At 41.6% G+C, this 16,003-nt stretch overlaps 2 protein-coding genes and 1 non-coding gene across 4 annotated transcripts in view; 1 reads left to right on the forward strand and 2 right to left on the reverse strand.

The window, feature by feature from the left end:
• Positions 1-249: 249 nt before the first annotated feature.
• On the reverse strand, positions 250-558 carry LOC142460964 (large ribosomal subunit protein eL37-like). Its single transcript, XM_075562667.1, has one exon. It carries the CDS (start codon positions 556-558, stop codon positions 250-252), a length of 309 nt encoding a protein of 102 aa, XP_075418782.1.
• A 1,325-nt stretch (positions 559-1,883) lies between these two features.
• The window catches only part of ANAPC1 (anaphase promoting complex subunit 1), a 100,156-nt gene continuing 86,036 nt past the window's right edge, over positions 1,884-16,003 (forward strand). For both annotated transcript variants that reach the window (XM_075563140.1, XM_075563141.1), the window contains exons 1-10: positions 1,884-2,148; positions 5,443-5,679; positions 8,032-8,193; positions 9,791-9,842; positions 10,024-10,124; positions 10,694-10,776; positions 11,243-11,316; positions 13,210-13,355; positions 13,598-13,818; positions 14,402-14,611. In XM_075563140.1, the coding sequence (XP_075419255.1) occupies positions 5,467-5,679; positions 8,032-8,193; positions 9,791-9,842; positions 10,024-10,124; positions 10,694-10,776; positions 11,243-11,316; positions 13,210-13,355; positions 13,598-13,818; positions 14,402-14,611 (1,262 nt within the window). In that variant the 5' untranslated portion in view covers positions 1,884-2,148; positions 5,443-5,466. The remainder of the gene's footprint in view (positions 2,149-5,442; positions 5,680-8,031; positions 8,194-9,790; positions 9,843-10,023; positions 10,125-10,693; positions 10,777-11,242; positions 11,317-13,209; positions 13,356-13,597; positions 13,819-14,401; positions 14,612-16,003) is intronic.
• On the reverse strand, positions 10,950-11,093 carry LOC142462058 (small nucleolar RNA SNORA48). Its single transcript, XR_012787203.1, has one exon. It is a non-coding gene; the product is annotated as a small nucleolar RNA SNORA48 (small nucleolar RNA).

Raw genomic sequence — 16,003 nt, forward strand, 5'->3', positions numbered from 1 at the left:
AAGCTAAACTACTGGTTTTAGTTCTGTTTGGCTTTAATTTAAGAAAAGTTCAGGGGAAATTTTTGGTTTAAGGTGTAAAGATTATTTTAGGGCAAAAGTTTTAGGAATTCATTCAGACAGATAGTTTCAGAAATTGGATTCCAGGAGAATCTAAAATTCTGTCCTACAGTCTCTTCTTTTTCACCAGGATTCTTCTATAGAATCTTTTTTTTAATTTGCATTTTTAATATGAGAACATTTATTGCACAACTAAATGTTTGAAATCCTAGATGAACTTGACGCTGCAACCGCTGCCCTCTTGGGTTTCGGGGTCGTTCCTTCACGGAATCCATGTCTGAATCTGCGGTAGACAATTTTTAGGTGTCTCATTCGACCAGTACCGGTGGCATTTTGTCTTTCAGCCTTGGCACTCCAGTTATACCTTCTCTTGTGCTTGGCTGGGCACCCACACTTGCCACAGGTCGACATCTGGAGGTAGCAGGCCTTGGAGCCACAGCGGCGGCACAAGGTGTGCGTCTTATTGCGATGCTTTCCGAAGGATGATGTTCCCTTAGTCATCTAGCTTCTGCGGCTGAGACCAAAGAGGCCGCAAGAGAAGGCACTTCCGCTCTTTTATTCTAAGAAGCTTCCACCCAGGGGATACTCTTTCTATAGAATCTTTGATGGAAATAGTAATATAGCCAGGTACCATTCAGTTTGTCAGATCTCATGGCAAAGGAGGCAGTCTTTCAAAGGGGCAAGAGTCACACATTCCACACCCTCCTGTTCCTAACCTTCCTCCAGGTGAATAGAGACCAATTGTGCTGTGGATGGCTTCAAGTAAGTTTTAAGACCCCAGGCACTATGCAATCAACAAGGAGGTAGAATAGAAGTGCTAAGAACCTTATTAGGACAATTAACTGGGGTGCCCCAGGACACACATAGAACCCAAACCAAGGAACCAAATTTAATGAGGGATTTGCTTGTACTAAACAGCCTCAGCATCTACGCCTTCCCAGTACACCTTTTCAGAGACGTTTTAAAGTTCCAGCCAACTTTACATGTCTGGGTAAAGAACATGAAGTTTATTGCGAGGTACGACAAGACCTGTCGATAGTTTTCCTTGCCAAATTGTGAAGGGGAGAGTGTTGTTGTGAGCGGCTTTAGAGAGAACTCTCTTGGCTGGGGTCTTTTAAAGAAGCCTGCGTCACCAGGCATTTCTTCCGAAGCGCTGCTGGGTGTGTTCGAATCATCAACTTTAGGCTAGCAGCCAATTGGAAAACCACTTTCACCATCCTGGTTTCTCATGGGGGATTAGAGCTCTAGTTCCTAGATAATATACAGTAAAACCCACAAGGAGAGAAAGGTAAGGCTAACTCTCTTAACGCGGGTCTCTGAGTCATCTTAGAACCTCAGGAATTCTGCATCTAGTGTAAGGTCCTCCATACTTCTCATCCACTGTGACTGAGCCGCAAAAGGTTAAGATTCCATGGAGAGCAAATGCTTTGAAAATGATGAGGGTAAAGAATGTACAGATGTGCTTTACACAACTGATGAATGTATGGATTGTGATAAGAGTTGCATGAGTCCCTAAGTAAAAAAAAAAAAAGATTCCCAGAATGAGCGGGGCTTCAGAACCAAGAGGTGGCAGTGCAGGATCCTGGGGACAGGATCCAGGAAGATCTGTGTCAGCAATCAAAGTCAGGAGGGTCCCATTCTGCTCTGCGTCCCTTCCTAAGGCAGGTAGCGAAGGCACGAAGGGGCTATAAGCGATAGGCACGTGCAGTCTTCAAGCAACTGCGCAGGCGCTAGGACCGCGGGCCTCGGCTCTCCTGCCCCGGGATCCCCGCCCCGCCCCTCTCCCCGCCCCTCGCCCCGCCTCTCGCCCCGCCCCTCCCCGGCGCGAGGGAAGACGGGAAGTCAAGATGGTCGCGTCCATTTGAACGTTTTCCTGAGCGGCCGCCGGCACGTTGGACCGCCGTTCGCTGTCGCGCCGGTCACTGCAGTAGCCCTGTTGCCTCCGGAGTAGGGCAGCGAGCGGGATGAGAAGCTGCGCGGCTGAGGAGTCACCGTGACCGACGACGCTCCGCTGTCCGCGGCCCCCTCGGCCCCCGCGCGCCCGGCGAGTAGCCGGGGCTCGCCGCGCCCGCCGCGTCCCGAGTCACACAGGTGCGCGCGGGTCTGCCGAGCCCCGCGGAGCCCCCCGCGCGCTGCGGCCCGGCCCGGCCGCCCACCCCGCCGCGACGTGCCGGCCTCTGGGCACCCCGAGCGCTGCGAGAGCGGAGAGGGGCCTCGCGGGCCGCGCTCTCCGGGGTGCGGCTCCTCTCCCCCCGCCGTGCGGGTCCTGAGCTCGTTGGCGATGAAGGCCTTCATCGCCGGCCAGAGAGGCCGAGGAAGTTCTTGCCATTTTGCCGAGACGCATGTTGAGTCCAATATGTGTCCATCCTTCCGGCTCTCATTAGGTGCTGCTAGAGGTCTGTTAGAGTTTCGGGGAGTGACATTTGTCACAAAAGCCTCGTCATTTTCCCGCCGACCGACTGGTGGGTTCGAACTGCCTGACCTTACAATTATCAGCCCAAGGCATAACCACTAGGCCACCAGGCTCCCCTTCTAGTCTCATAGTGGGAACGGTTTTTACTTACAGCATGTCCATTTTAATGTAGCACTCCGACGTATAGCTAGCTGTATGTGTTGCCGGCAGCCCTCGTGGCAACGTGGGATAATGCATGTTGGAGTGCTAACTTTAAGGTCAGCAGTTCGAAACCACTGGTCGCTCCCTAGGAGAAAGGGTTTCCATTCTCTTGAAGCATTCCAACCCCGAAAACGCGCAGGGTCAGTGCTCCCCTGCCCTGTGGGGCCGCTGTGAGTGGGAGTCTACTCGATGCCCTGGCCTACGGTGTGGCTTTTGTCTGAGTTGAGTAGGATTCCAGAGTGTCCACGGATTGGGTTCTCATCCTTGCCCGCTTAATATTGAGGCAGGGAGCCCAGCCAGAACGTTTCTTAGAGGACCGCCATGTAAAGGGAGACATGGCAGGGGACCCCAGGCATTGCAGGCCACCCACAGTCTTCTGGAGCAAAGGAGAGGTCTATAAGGATAAGGGCATTGAGGTGGGAAGGACATCGTGTGTAGTCATAACAGGTGGAGAAATCTGGGAATCGGGCCTACCTGGGTGGGGTTATGATAATCAGGCCCACGTGCAACCAGTATTCAAAAATGAAGTTCAAAGTAAAGGCTTCTGGGTAGGCTGTCATCCCTTATGGGATGATGCGCATGTGGTGGCCAGCCAGTTCCACAGTTGAGTCCTGTGCAGGGGGTCCTTTGCTCTCTTGGGTTCAACTCAAGAACACAAGTGGCTGATCTCCTCTGGGCAGATGGTGTGGAACTCAGACACTTTACTCTGACAGGGGTTTAAAAAACAACATCCTTGCATGGGGAGAAGAAAATTGAAAATGATGCAGGCTGTTGTCATATGTTACAAGCTTACATGTTAATTAGACATAGGGTGTGATTCAGCTTATATGTATTTATTGGCTATTTATAAATGCCTCAAAGCCCGTGTGAACTTGAAAAATGGGGATGGGAGAATCCAGCCTCATTCTTAATCTGTCTCAGAAAGACCAGCTGAAATTTATTTCCTCAGAAGTTTTGTAAGGCAATATTTTACTTACGTCCAAGGTTCAAGTGTTCTCAATATTGGTTTCGAGCAGAGTAGTGAAAAGAGCAGACATCAGTAACTGGTTCTGTGCTGTACGGATCCCCCAGGACTACCGTTGGATTCACAGAGAGATAACTTGGCTGTCCTAGAGGACGAGCACAGGCACTGAGATGTTTGTGCAGCACATTAAAAGAAAACTCCAGATGCAAAAAAAGGCCTGGGACGAGGAATTGAGGTCAAATATAATTAAACCTCTTAACTGTGAGCCCTGTTTCAAACAGACTTTCTAAAAGTGGCTTGTGGTGCTGACGTTGAAGCGTTTGGTTTCTGTGTTGGAGGATTGCAGCTTCAGTGTGTTGCAGGAAAGCCATTTTATTTATTTTTTTTTTATTATTTTTTTTTTTGAGGGAAAGCCATTTTAATGCAGCCTGGTGGGCAGAGTTGATATTCACGTGCTATTCTACATAGGCAGTGTCGGAATCTCACCAGCTGTCACTTACTCTAGGACGGTGGAAGTCATTGTAGTAAACTCTTCCATAGATTCTGCTAATTAAGAGGTGGGGTTATTAAATCAGCTACAAGTCAGATGGATATAAGCCGTCTTGTTTCTTGTCTAGAGTTATGTATGACTGGGTTCCCTGGGTTTGGACCAATGATTGACATTGAGTTCTATATTTAGATGAGGTTGTAACATTAGAATTACTGTTGGCATTTTGATAGTTTATGGGATTTTTGTGGGCTGTTTGACTGGAAGCTGTATCTCAACCTTTGATGAATTAAGAGTAATTTGTTTTGTGTTGCTTTTTGCCCTCTTCCCTGGTGGCCAAGTGGTTATGTGTTGGGCTGTGATATGCAAGGTCAGCAGTTTGAAAGCATCAGCCACTCTTTGGGAGGAAGTTGGAGAGAGCTGGGTCTTTGTATTCCTGGGGTTTTCTACCCCGTAAAGAGTTACAGTCTCAGTTCTACCATGTTATATAGCAGCAGTTCTCAACCTGTGGGTCTCGACCCCATTGGGGGTCAAACGACCCTTTTACAGGGGTTGCCCGATTCATAACAGTAGCAAAATTACAGCTATGAAATAGCAACAAAAATATGGTTGGGGGGGAGTCACCATAACATGAGGAACTGTATGAAAGGGTCGCAGCATTAGGAAGGTTGAGAACTACTGTTTTCTGTGGTTGATATGAGGAAGCATTGACTGGATGGGCGTGAGGTATTATTTTTTTTTAAGTTTTTCATCCTACATGCCATTGATTCATTAGATGTGTGTTTTGAATCTGAACAGAAAAAAACTTTAAATGTTGGGAAGTCCTGCAACAGTAGCCTTGGTGGTAGTGCATTACACAGCGGGCTGCTAAACACAAGGTCAGAAGTTTGAAACCACTAGCTACTCCGAGGGAGAAATATGTGGCATTTTCCTCCTGTAGAGAGTTAGTCTGAGAAAGCCCCCAGGGCCAGTTCTACCCTGTCTGTAGGGTTGCTATGAGTCAGCACTGACTGGCAGTGAGTTTGGTTTTCCTGAGAAACCTTAAGGGAGAGTTGCTATGGGACATGAGTGTTTGTTTCAACTCCGTGGTTTCCTACAGTGGTACCCTCTGTTTTTCAGTTGGTGACTAAAATGTGGCCGTAGTTGCATCTACCTATGAGAATTAAAACAGAAATGTTCTTTGTTGTTAGCATGACTTATGCAACATGGTAGCATTATTTGATAGTCATTTAAGGATTATGACCAGTCTGTAAACTTGTAGGTATTTTTACCCTGGTTTTGACTCTAGAAGCTCACCAGACTGTGTTTGACTTCATGCAGAAATAATGTTGATATTTGGAACCCATGTCGAACTTCTATGAAGAAAGGGCAACGATGATTGCAGCCAGGGATTTGCAGGACTTTGTTCCATTTGGTCGAGACCACTGCAAGCACCACCCTAATGCTTTGAATCTTCAGCTTCGCCAGCTGCAGCCAGCCTCCGAGCTCTGGTCCTCTGATGGGGCTGCTGGCCTGGTGGGGTCCCTTCAGGAGGTCACCATCCACGAGAAACACAAGGTTCCATTATTTTCTTATCATATTTTTATAGAGTGATTTAATCTAATTGTAATTTAAGGCTCCCCTTAAAATTATAGCTGAGAGAAGAGTATAATGCTACTTGTATGGTAAAGATTAAAATTTGCCCATCTCCATCAAGGTTAAATTAATGACTTTATATTGACATATATAACTCGTTGTGATTTTATGGTAAGAATCAAACTCAGCACTGTGATTGTGCTCCTGTTAAGATGCCTTCCTCTGTACTTATTAGTGTATACTGACTGTATTTTATATTACTTGAGGGCTAGATGAGAGGGATCAGCCATATCCACACAAATTTTCAGAGGAGAAAAGAACTATCAATTCAGTAGAAATAACTATTTTTAGAGAAATGGGTTATAGGTGTGTCAGAAAGTCATAACTCCTGCCACCTCATTCTGTTTTCATATGTCCCTTTGGCATACCAATATCTCAGAGGGAAAGTCTGTATGTAGAATTTAATTTCTTCCATTTATTTTAATGAGTAGGACAGGGGAAGGTGTGTGTATGTTGTCAAGAGAGAAATCTGTGTCTAGATCTATAAGATAGACAAGACAAACCATCCCGAGGTGAAAATAATGGGACTGATGGTTCTGGGGGGACAGGAGAAAGGGGGAGGTAGGGGAAAGGGAGTGGGGAGCCAAAATCCCAGGAGAAGGGAACAACAAGAGATTTAAAATCGATGACAAGGAGGGTGTAGACTGCCAGGTGGGTTTGATTAAGTGCAATGTAGCCGAGAGGAATTACAGAGAGTTGAGTGAAGGTTGAACATGATAGTGAAAGTAGGAGGAAAGTAAAAGGAAATAGAAGAAAGAATTAAGAGGCAAAAGACATTTATAACCGTGTAAATATAGCCATGTATGTAAATATATGAATACGTAATAATTGAGGCCTAGGTCTAGGTATATATATAAATATATAATGATAGAGATATAGGTCTGTGTACATATATTTATATGTTATGTATCAAGGTAGCAGATGGACATTGGGCTTCTACTCAAGTCCTCCTTCAACTCAAGAACATTTTGTTGTAGTAACAGCATTCTGTGATGCACCACATGATTGCTGAAGTCAAAATGGGCGCATAGCAAATGTGGTGAAGAAAGCTGATGGTGCCCGGCTATTAGAAGATATAGTGTCTTGGGTCTTAAAGGCTTGAAGGTAGACAAGTGGCCATCTAGCAGGGAAGCAACAAAGCCCACACGGAAGAAGCACACCAGCCTGTGTGACCCCGAGGTGTCCACAGGATCAGGTATTAGGCATCAGAAGACCTAAAACAAACAATCATATCTATTTGAACAAGTAGGGGGAGAGGGGGTGCACAGTGGAGGCCCAAAGCCTAACTGTAGACAATTGGACATCCCCTCACAGAAGTGTCACAAGGAAGGGACGAGCCAGCCAGGGTGCAGTATAGCACCAGCGAAACACACAACACTCCTCTAGTTCTTTAATGCTTCCTCCCACTCCCACTATCATGACTCTAGTTCTACCTTACAAATCCGGCTAGACTGGAGCATGTCCACTGATACAGATAAGAGCTCTCGACACAGAATCCAGGACAGATAACCCCCCTCAGGAACAATAATGGGAGTAGCGATACCAGGAGTGTAGGGGGAAGGGTGGGGGAGATGGGGGAGGAAGGGGGAACCGATCACCCATGTCTCCGATGGGGATGAACAATGGAAATGAGGGTAAAGGGAGACAGTGGATTGTGTAAAATATGAAAATAATTATTTTAATTTATCAAGGGGTCATGAGGGTAGGGGGGTGGAGGGAGTAGGGAGGGAAAAATAAGCTGATACCAAGGGCTCAAATAGAAAGTAAATGTTTAGAAAATGAAGATGGCAACATATGTACAAATGTGCTTGATACAATTGATGTGTGGACTGTTATAAGCGCTGTAGAGCCTCCAATAAAATGATGTATATATGAAAAAGGGGGGCCTATCTGCCCGGTGCAGAAACTTTCTGGTGAGCCACATGCGCACCTCACTTCTCTTCACCGAAACCCGTGCTCAGCATGGTTTCTTAGTCTTCCAAGCATTTCGAAGCTTTCACTTTTAATCTATAGATGATATACTTTTAGTTTATTTATATTTCTGATTGAGTAGTATAGTAGTATAATATATCTGTCATAATTTAAGATAGAAAATAATTGAGTAAATCCTTGTTCATGAACACACACATCCATTAAGTTATTGCTGACATTAAGCCGTCTGGCTTCAAGCCTTCCTTATAGGTAAAGGGACAGTGAGAGACTTGTAATCTGGGGAGTTTGGTTACTAAATCTTATTTCATACTACTTATAAAAATGCATGTGTTAATTTTTAAGGAAAGCTGGCAGTTAAGGAAAGGTGTTAGTGAAATTGGAGAAGAAGTGGACTATGATGAAGAGCTCTATGTGGCTGGGAATATGGTGATCTGGAGCAAAGGGAGCAAAAGCCAGGCACTGGCTGTTTACAAGGCGTTTACCGTTGACAGTCCTGTGCAACAGGTGAGCTGATGGCGATTTTAGGGTTCCTTGAGTATCTGACACTTGAAAAAGCCAAAAATGTTCGTATTCAAATGTAACAAATGATAAAAGGTGAAGGCCTTACAGGTAGTAGAGTCCCAGGATACACAGGGAAGGAAGGTATGGGAAAATGCATGTGGAAGATATGGGAAAATTTGATTAGTGAACACATCTTAAGCATTGGATCAGGATAATATGATGGAGGAGATAGGTGGGAAATTGTCCACATGGCAAGACCACAAATGTAAAACTTAGTATTGCTGATGTGAAACGGCTCATGGATCATGAAGAATGGCAATTAGCAGAATTTATTATCAGAATTAAGATCAGAATTGAATGGATTTTGAAGAGGAAAGAAAGGCTGACAAAGAAAGCAGTAATGAGGAAGAAGGTGGAGTTGTAACGTGCCATTGAGTTGGTTCCAACTCGTAGTTACCCTCTGCACAACAGAAGGGAACACGGCCCAGTCCTGTGCCATCCTCACCGTTGTTCTTAGGTTTGAGCCGATTGTTGCATCCACTGTGTCAGTCCAGCTCATCCAGGGTCTGTCTGTTTTTCATGGCCTCTCCCCTTTACCAAGCATGATGTCCTTTTTCAGGGACCAGCCTTTCCTGAGAACATAAAAGTGCTATAGCGAAAGAACTAGGTGAAATTTTTTCTGAACTAAATCAGAAGCTTCATTTGCTGCTATGTTTGTTAAAGTTGACAGGCAGATATAGGAGCAGTGAACTGTATTGTAAAATATGTGAAGAAAAAATAACACTGTAGAGATGCCTCAGACTGGGAATGATATCCTTATTCCCAGGGATAATCCAGATAATCAGAACCTTCCACACGAGGAGTTATTACCCCAACTGACAATATGCCAATGTTATCCAATGTTTTTTCATGGTTGGAGTAAATTCTTACGATATATGTATGTTTTGATGTGTATATGCATGTATCAAAATATATCTGTAAGTTTACAGGTTATGTTGCAAACCCCCAAAGGTAAGTACGTGTTAGATTTATAAAGACAGTGATAGAAAAAGGCAATAACAATGAAGACTTAAGAAAATGTAAAAGCATTGCATTATGTCAGAACTGACTGAACTGTATTAGAAGGGAGCCCTGTTGTAAATTGGGGCCTGTCTGCATTTGAATTCAGTTTTCTGCAGAGTGATGATTTAGTAGTTAAAAAACCCCAACTTTTTCCTTTCTTTATAAAATTCAATTGCAAACATAGTTGATCTTGATCTTTAAGTAGTCTAATCTTGTTTCCACTCTTGGTTTTTACGGTGCATATGATGAGTTCAGGAGGAGGAAAAATTACTGAGCGTGTGTTGATGCCATTGTGTTAGATACATACTATTTAGAGGAGTTGTTGGATGTACACACTATTACTGTGCTCAGCTGTTAGCCCAAAGATTGGAGGCTTGAGTCTACCAGGTGTGCCTTGGAAGAAAGGCCTGGTTATCTGGACTGAAAATTGACCCCTGGAGTTATGAGTTGGGGACTCATGGCAATTGGCTCTGGTACTTATAGTTGAGTTATTATTTAGATATAATTTTCTTAGGTGAGCATTTTGTTTTGCTTTTAGGCCTTATGGTGTGACTTCATTATATCACAGGATAAATCTGAAAAGGCATACAGTAAGTTTCTTTCTGAAATTTTATTTTACCCTCTGATTCTAAATATTTCATTTTCTTCTTCACTCAAAATAGCCACTCAGTTGTGGTTTCATCTAAGAATATTTTTGTTATGTATGAGTTTGTGCTTTTGAGGTTGAACTCCTTAGGAAAAATTCCATAAGCCTGTACCTGTTGATTTCAGGTCGAGATGCAGTGGAAAAATGCGTATGCATATTGCAGAGCTCCTGCGTTAACATGCATAGCACGGAAGGAAAAGACTACATAGCTCCCTTACCTTTTCAGGTAAATTCCAGTGTTTCCATGTCTCGTTAGAAAACGTTCTTGAGTGGATTAGTTTAAAAGTTATTTCTACTCTTATGTATTATTGTAGTTAAGAATGCTGTTTTTTAAAATACGCAGACTTTAGGGATTTATCCTTTGTCTTATGAATGAAAAGCAGAGAAACGAATGAAATGAATCAGGACGTTTTAAAACGTAAGATGATTATATCTCAACTTTTAGCTAATTTGTATAAGTGGAAAGATTATAAGAACTTTTCTGAGAGGCAACTGTCATTTTACATTGCATGTCAGAAATTATTTTGGTTATATTAAATAAGGTATGTATGTATTACTAGTGTTTTTCCTGTTTCTTGCTATGTTTTCGATCCCTAATGTTACTCTAAGATTTTATTACATTGTCATTTTGGGTGTGGTTTTAGCTAGGCAAGGGTTTCAGATCAAATTCTTTTTTGTGTTTTAAGGTTGCTCGTTTTTAAAAATGTAGTTAACAGTGGCATTACTTTTTAAGTCCTTATTAAGTGGTAGTTTCTCCCCCCCTCCAACTCCCACCCCCCTTTTTTTACCTGATAGGTTGCAAATGTTTGGCCCACCAAATATGGACTGTTGTTTGAACGGAGCAGTTCTTCCCATGAGATGCCTCCAGTTCCACCCAGGTATTCAGTTTACAGAGTACAAAATAGCTTTGCTTGGGCTATTTGTGTGTGTGTGTGTGTTTACAGAATTACCCTACATGAAAAGAGGAGAGATTTCTAGGAATGAAGTAGATGTTACAATAAATGATGGCATGTAAAAAGTTGAAAGTTTTTTGTTTTTTTTCTTCACAATTTAATGTGCCCTAGGCATGAAACAGCTCTGGCCACGATCTAGGCATCAAGCTAGGATGAACAAAGGGCTGCCAGTCTGCTCTGCCCCTGACTGATATAAGAGCACCACCACCAGTCAGGTGTCTCTTTGCCCATAGTCAGGGGTTGAAAGGTGTTTTTGTTTTTTTTTAAGAACTCAGGTTTCTAGTTGCTTTTGTAATCTGGAAAATATATTTCTTTGCAAAGAAAATACAAATTTTGCATAAATGACATTTTGTATTGGCCATGGATTGATTGATTATTTGTTTACTGCTAGAAAACCTTTACCTACACTGTTCAGCATGCTGCATCCCCTAGATGAAATAACACCTCTTGTTTGTAAATCTGGAAGTAAGTTCATTTTTATCTTATCTTTTGTTTGTGGGGGAGGGAGAAGGAAATAAAGAATAAGTTTACCAAAATTTACTTGTTTTAGAAAAGTAATTAATTTATGCATTATAAAATTGTATTTTACTCTGAAATTAATTTATATCAAATAACTTCTTGAATACCATAATATTGTTTAATAGCTATTCTTTAAGTATAGTCAAAATAGAGTGTTCCCTATAAATCAGTTATGAAAACTAACGTATTTACTGACCTATAGCTGAGTCAGGGTGCCCGGATGGCACAGTGATTGGGTATTGGACTAACCAAAGGATTGCTAGTTTTAACCCACCACGTGCTTCACGGGAGAAAGAGATGGCAGTCTGCTTCTGTAAAGATTATAAACTTGTAAGCGGCAGTGGTTCTCAACCTGCCTGAGGCCGCGACCCTTTCATAAAGTTCCTCATGTTGTGGTGACCCACCCCCCCAACCATAAAATTATTTTCGTTGCTACTTCATAACTGAAATTTTGCTACTGTGATGAATCGGGTGAGCCCTGTGAAAGGGTCATTTGACCCCTAAAGGGGTTGCGACCTACAGGTTGAGAACCGCTGCCCTGTGGGACCGTTCTCTATCCTATGGAGTTGCTATGAGTTGGAATCACCTTTATGGCAAGAGGGTTGGCAGCTGTGTATAGACGACTATTCTCCAGCCTCTAATAAGTAAATGAATGATACGTGGATAAGCTTATACTGTTTTCTTCAGGAAAAAGATGTTGGCCATTGGGTAGCGTTGGGTATATTTCTCTATTTTTTTGCTCAAAATAGCATAATTTTCTGGGACTTTTTTGTACAAATAGTTCTAGATGCCTATCTTTAAATTTAGATGTGACTTTGGTAGGCTAGTAAAATAATAAAGCCAAATATAATAGGTTATTATAATAAAAATGTAATGATTAACCAGATAGTTGTATTGTATTTATTGACCAACTTTAGTTTTAGGACTTTATTATAAATACAAGTTGTGAAATCTTGATTAGTAAACTAGAGCCCATGGAGTAAGTTCAGATTTACAAGCTAAGAATGGTTCTTACCTCTTTAAAGAGTCGTAGAAAAAAAGAAATAGATGTGACAGAGTGAATATGTAGCTCATTAAGATTAAAATATTTACATTTTTACCTTTAAAAGTAAAAGTTTGTTGACTATGTTCTATCTTATTTATGTTGGTACAAATTGCAGAAAACGATGTTTTAATGATACTGTAACTATCATTTATCTTATTTTTTGAATAACATATAATAACCCGGGGAATAGTTTATTTTAATATTATATAGAATACCAAATTGTAAATATTTTACAAAATCAGAGAAGGCATCTTTGGGTATAGACAAAAAGCTGCAAGAAAAATCTCTAAAAATATATAAAGAGTTGATATTTTGAGATGATAGAATTATGAATGATGTTTATTTCTTTACAAAATACTTATTTTACAAGAGAATCATGTTTTTGTTTTCTAGCATTCTAATTCAGAGAGTAGCATTTAGGAAGCTGTTACGTAAGCCTCTGGAAACGTGCCAGAAGAAAAGAATTAGTAGAGAAGGCAAACTTGGTAGAATAGTTGATTACTGAAGGAATCATGGACCTGCATCTGCTTTTGACTGGTGGCTGACGAACTTAGTGAAGAATCAGTACAAAGTTAAATGAAAACATTTAACTATATGTATGTGTAATTGAACCTTGTAACCCTCTCAACTTTAATGTATCTTAAGGAAGTTCATGTCCAAAATAGCTTTACCAAAACTTCTAAAGTTAATTATGTAATATATTAATGTACTTTGCACTTTAATTTGCTTGGTTTCTATCTATAAGAATTGTGGAGTCTTGTTTTATAACTGATTATCTATTTTGTGTTTTTAAGGTCTTTTTGGTTCTTCAAGAGTGCAATATGTTGTCGATCATGCGATGAAAATTGTTTCCCTCAATACTGACCCGTCCATTGTCATGACGTATGACACTGTTCAAGGTTTGCATTCTGTATGGGCTCTCCGGAGAGTCAAGCCAGAGGTAAGGATAAAGGCTGAACCACCACGTCTTTTCAATATGAAACTAGTTAGTACTGTTCATACTTAACAGTAGTTAATACTTTCCCTTGTTTTTGGAAGAATGATTTATGATATCCTTGTAGATTGAGCTTTCTAGGAAAGGAGAATTTTTGTTTCTTAAGTAACTGGTATCTAATCTCAAGGAAATAACTCTTTTACCTAATTAGAGGTTTCCCCCTCCCCTCATTTTTATTTTGACTTAAGGAAGAGAATGTTGTTTTAAAGTTCTCCGAACAGGGGGGAACCCCCCAGAATGTGGCCACTAGCAGCTCCCTCACAGCACACCTCAGAAGCCTTTCCAAAGGAGAATCTCCTGTGACTTCGCCTTTCCAGAATTACTCCTCCATCCACAGCCAGAGCCGCTCAGCGTCGTCCCCCAGCCTGCACTCGCGTTCACCTTCCATTTCCAACATGGCAGCTCTAAGGTAGGAATTAAAGGTGGAAATTGTCAAAATAAGATACCTCTTTTTCTAAGTTGCTTTTCTGTCTGGAAGGATTTCTATCGATAGTGTTGGGGCAATTTTTAAAAAGGAAAGTAGCTATCCCAAGTTGCCTTTCTTTATTGTCAGACTTTCATATTTCTATTCCACTTTTCTTTGATGCATCATATTTAGAAGTTGCTAATGCTTGGTTGCCTCATTTCTACAACTAAGGGGCAGTAGTTTGATGAATATTAGTTTAAAAATAATTGTTATTTTTTTGTTATTTGTATTGATTTTTGTTTTTAAAGAAAAGAATGTGTGTGTGTGTCTACACATACCCATTCTGTGTAGATACAGGTGTATCTGAGTGTACAGGAACATAGTTGAGAGTTTTTTGTTTTTTTTAAAGAGTGGTTTAATAATGTAAATGATTAAGGTTTCTGAGGCAGAAAATGACCAAGAACTAAATTGCATTTCAGACGTGATTTTTTTCCATGATCGCTCTCATCCGTTGAACGTTGGCCTGTGTGGGGTAGTAGGTGTGTGCCTCTGACCGTGATGGGCTCTCCTCTGTTTCACTTGGCAGCCGTGCGCACTCTCCTGCCTTGGGAGTGCACTCCTTTTCCGGGGTGCAGAGGTTCAGCCTTTCCAGCCATAATCAGTCTCCGAAAAGACACAGTGCTTCTCATTCTCCAAGCTGTACTTCGAATGACTCCTTTCTTGCACCAGAAACAGAGCCAATTGTTCCAGAACTTTGCATTGACCATTTGTGGACAGAAGCGATTACTAGTACAAGGTTTGGAATGTATATTTTTATATTTAAAGAAAACTGTTGGTAAAAGCTTTGGAAAATAATTGATATTTTGTTTAAAGTGTCCCTTTAATGATCAGTTATTAATATTTATACAAATACTTGGGAATATATTTTAAAGCCTTCTCAGCTTCAATTGAAGATATTAATGATCTTAGTTAAAGTGATCATGGAACATACTTTTTCCATTTGGTATTTCTTTAGTAACTTAGTAGTAATGATCTCTCAGATTTGAGGTAATTGCTGTTTGGATTATGAAAAATAAAAAGAAATGTTTTTAGGCTAGGAAACTTGGGATTTTATGATAGTTTTTGTAAGTTTTACCTGTGTGCTACTTATGTGTCAATTCTGTTTTGGAAAACATAAGTCAGATCTCCTGTTGATGTGACCCTTCTCCTTTTATGTTCTCTTTGCTTTTTCATTTATTCATTCATTCGGCCATTTGCCAGTGTCTGTGCAAATGCCTGGCGTTTGACAGGTACGCGCATCACTGTCCCTGTTCTCTAAAGAGAGTGAACGCTGCAGGGCGGTGACACAGGAGACTTTAGAAAGATAAGTAAGTGGGAGTACACGGCGGAGAACTGAAGTTCACAAGTTTGAGTGCAGAGTGAATTCAGAGAATTATAGGTACCTGCACCTTGCTTGCACAGGCTTAGGAAGAGTGGGCAGAGAGGGAATTGCACTACGAAGATCCGTTTTGTGCCTGTTCTATTTCAGGAGAGCGGTTAGAGGTCCATATGTGGGGGTTGTAAGCCCAGTGTTAAGAGCAGAGCAGTAAGCATGTTATTTGTGAGTTGTTAGCTTATTAGTGGTGATTGAGGCAAGAGAGGTGAATTAGAATCAAATCTTTTAAAGGCCAGATTCACTGGGGCAACCTGTTGTTGTGGGTGGCAGTAGGAGCTCATGAATGAGCTTATGGTTGCATGAGTTTTATTAAAACTCTGCAATTGTATTGAGTATTGTGTATGTGAAAGTTGACAACAAAGAGGAAGGAACAGTAGTTGGAACATATGGCCTTGGTGATAGAAGCCAAACTGGAGCTCACATGGGAGAATTCTGCATGACCAATGAATGACGTCTTCATTGTCAAGACCATTTTAACATAGCAACTATAGAAGGAGATGATGGAGAAGCTCAATATCTTCAGCCAGACAAGGCCCGGGCTGACTGTCGGACAGACCACCAATTGCTCATATCTAAGTTCAGGTTGAAGTTGAAGAAAATGAAAACAAGTTCTTGATAACAAAAATACAGCGATGAGTATATCACACTTGATTTTCTAGAACGCCTCAAAAATAGATTTGGAATATTGAGGTCTGATGACAGATGTGACGAGCTCTGGGATGACATCAAGAAGGCATACTTGAAGAAAGCAAA

The sequence above is a fragment of the Tenrec ecaudatus genome, chromosome 11 (assembly GCF_050624435.1).
Source record: "Tenrec ecaudatus isolate mTenEca1 chromosome 11, mTenEca1.hap1, whole genome shotgun sequence".
Classification (NCBI taxonomy): domain Eukaryota; kingdom Metazoa; phylum Chordata; class Mammalia; order Afrosoricida; family Tenrecidae; genus Tenrec; species Tenrec ecaudatus.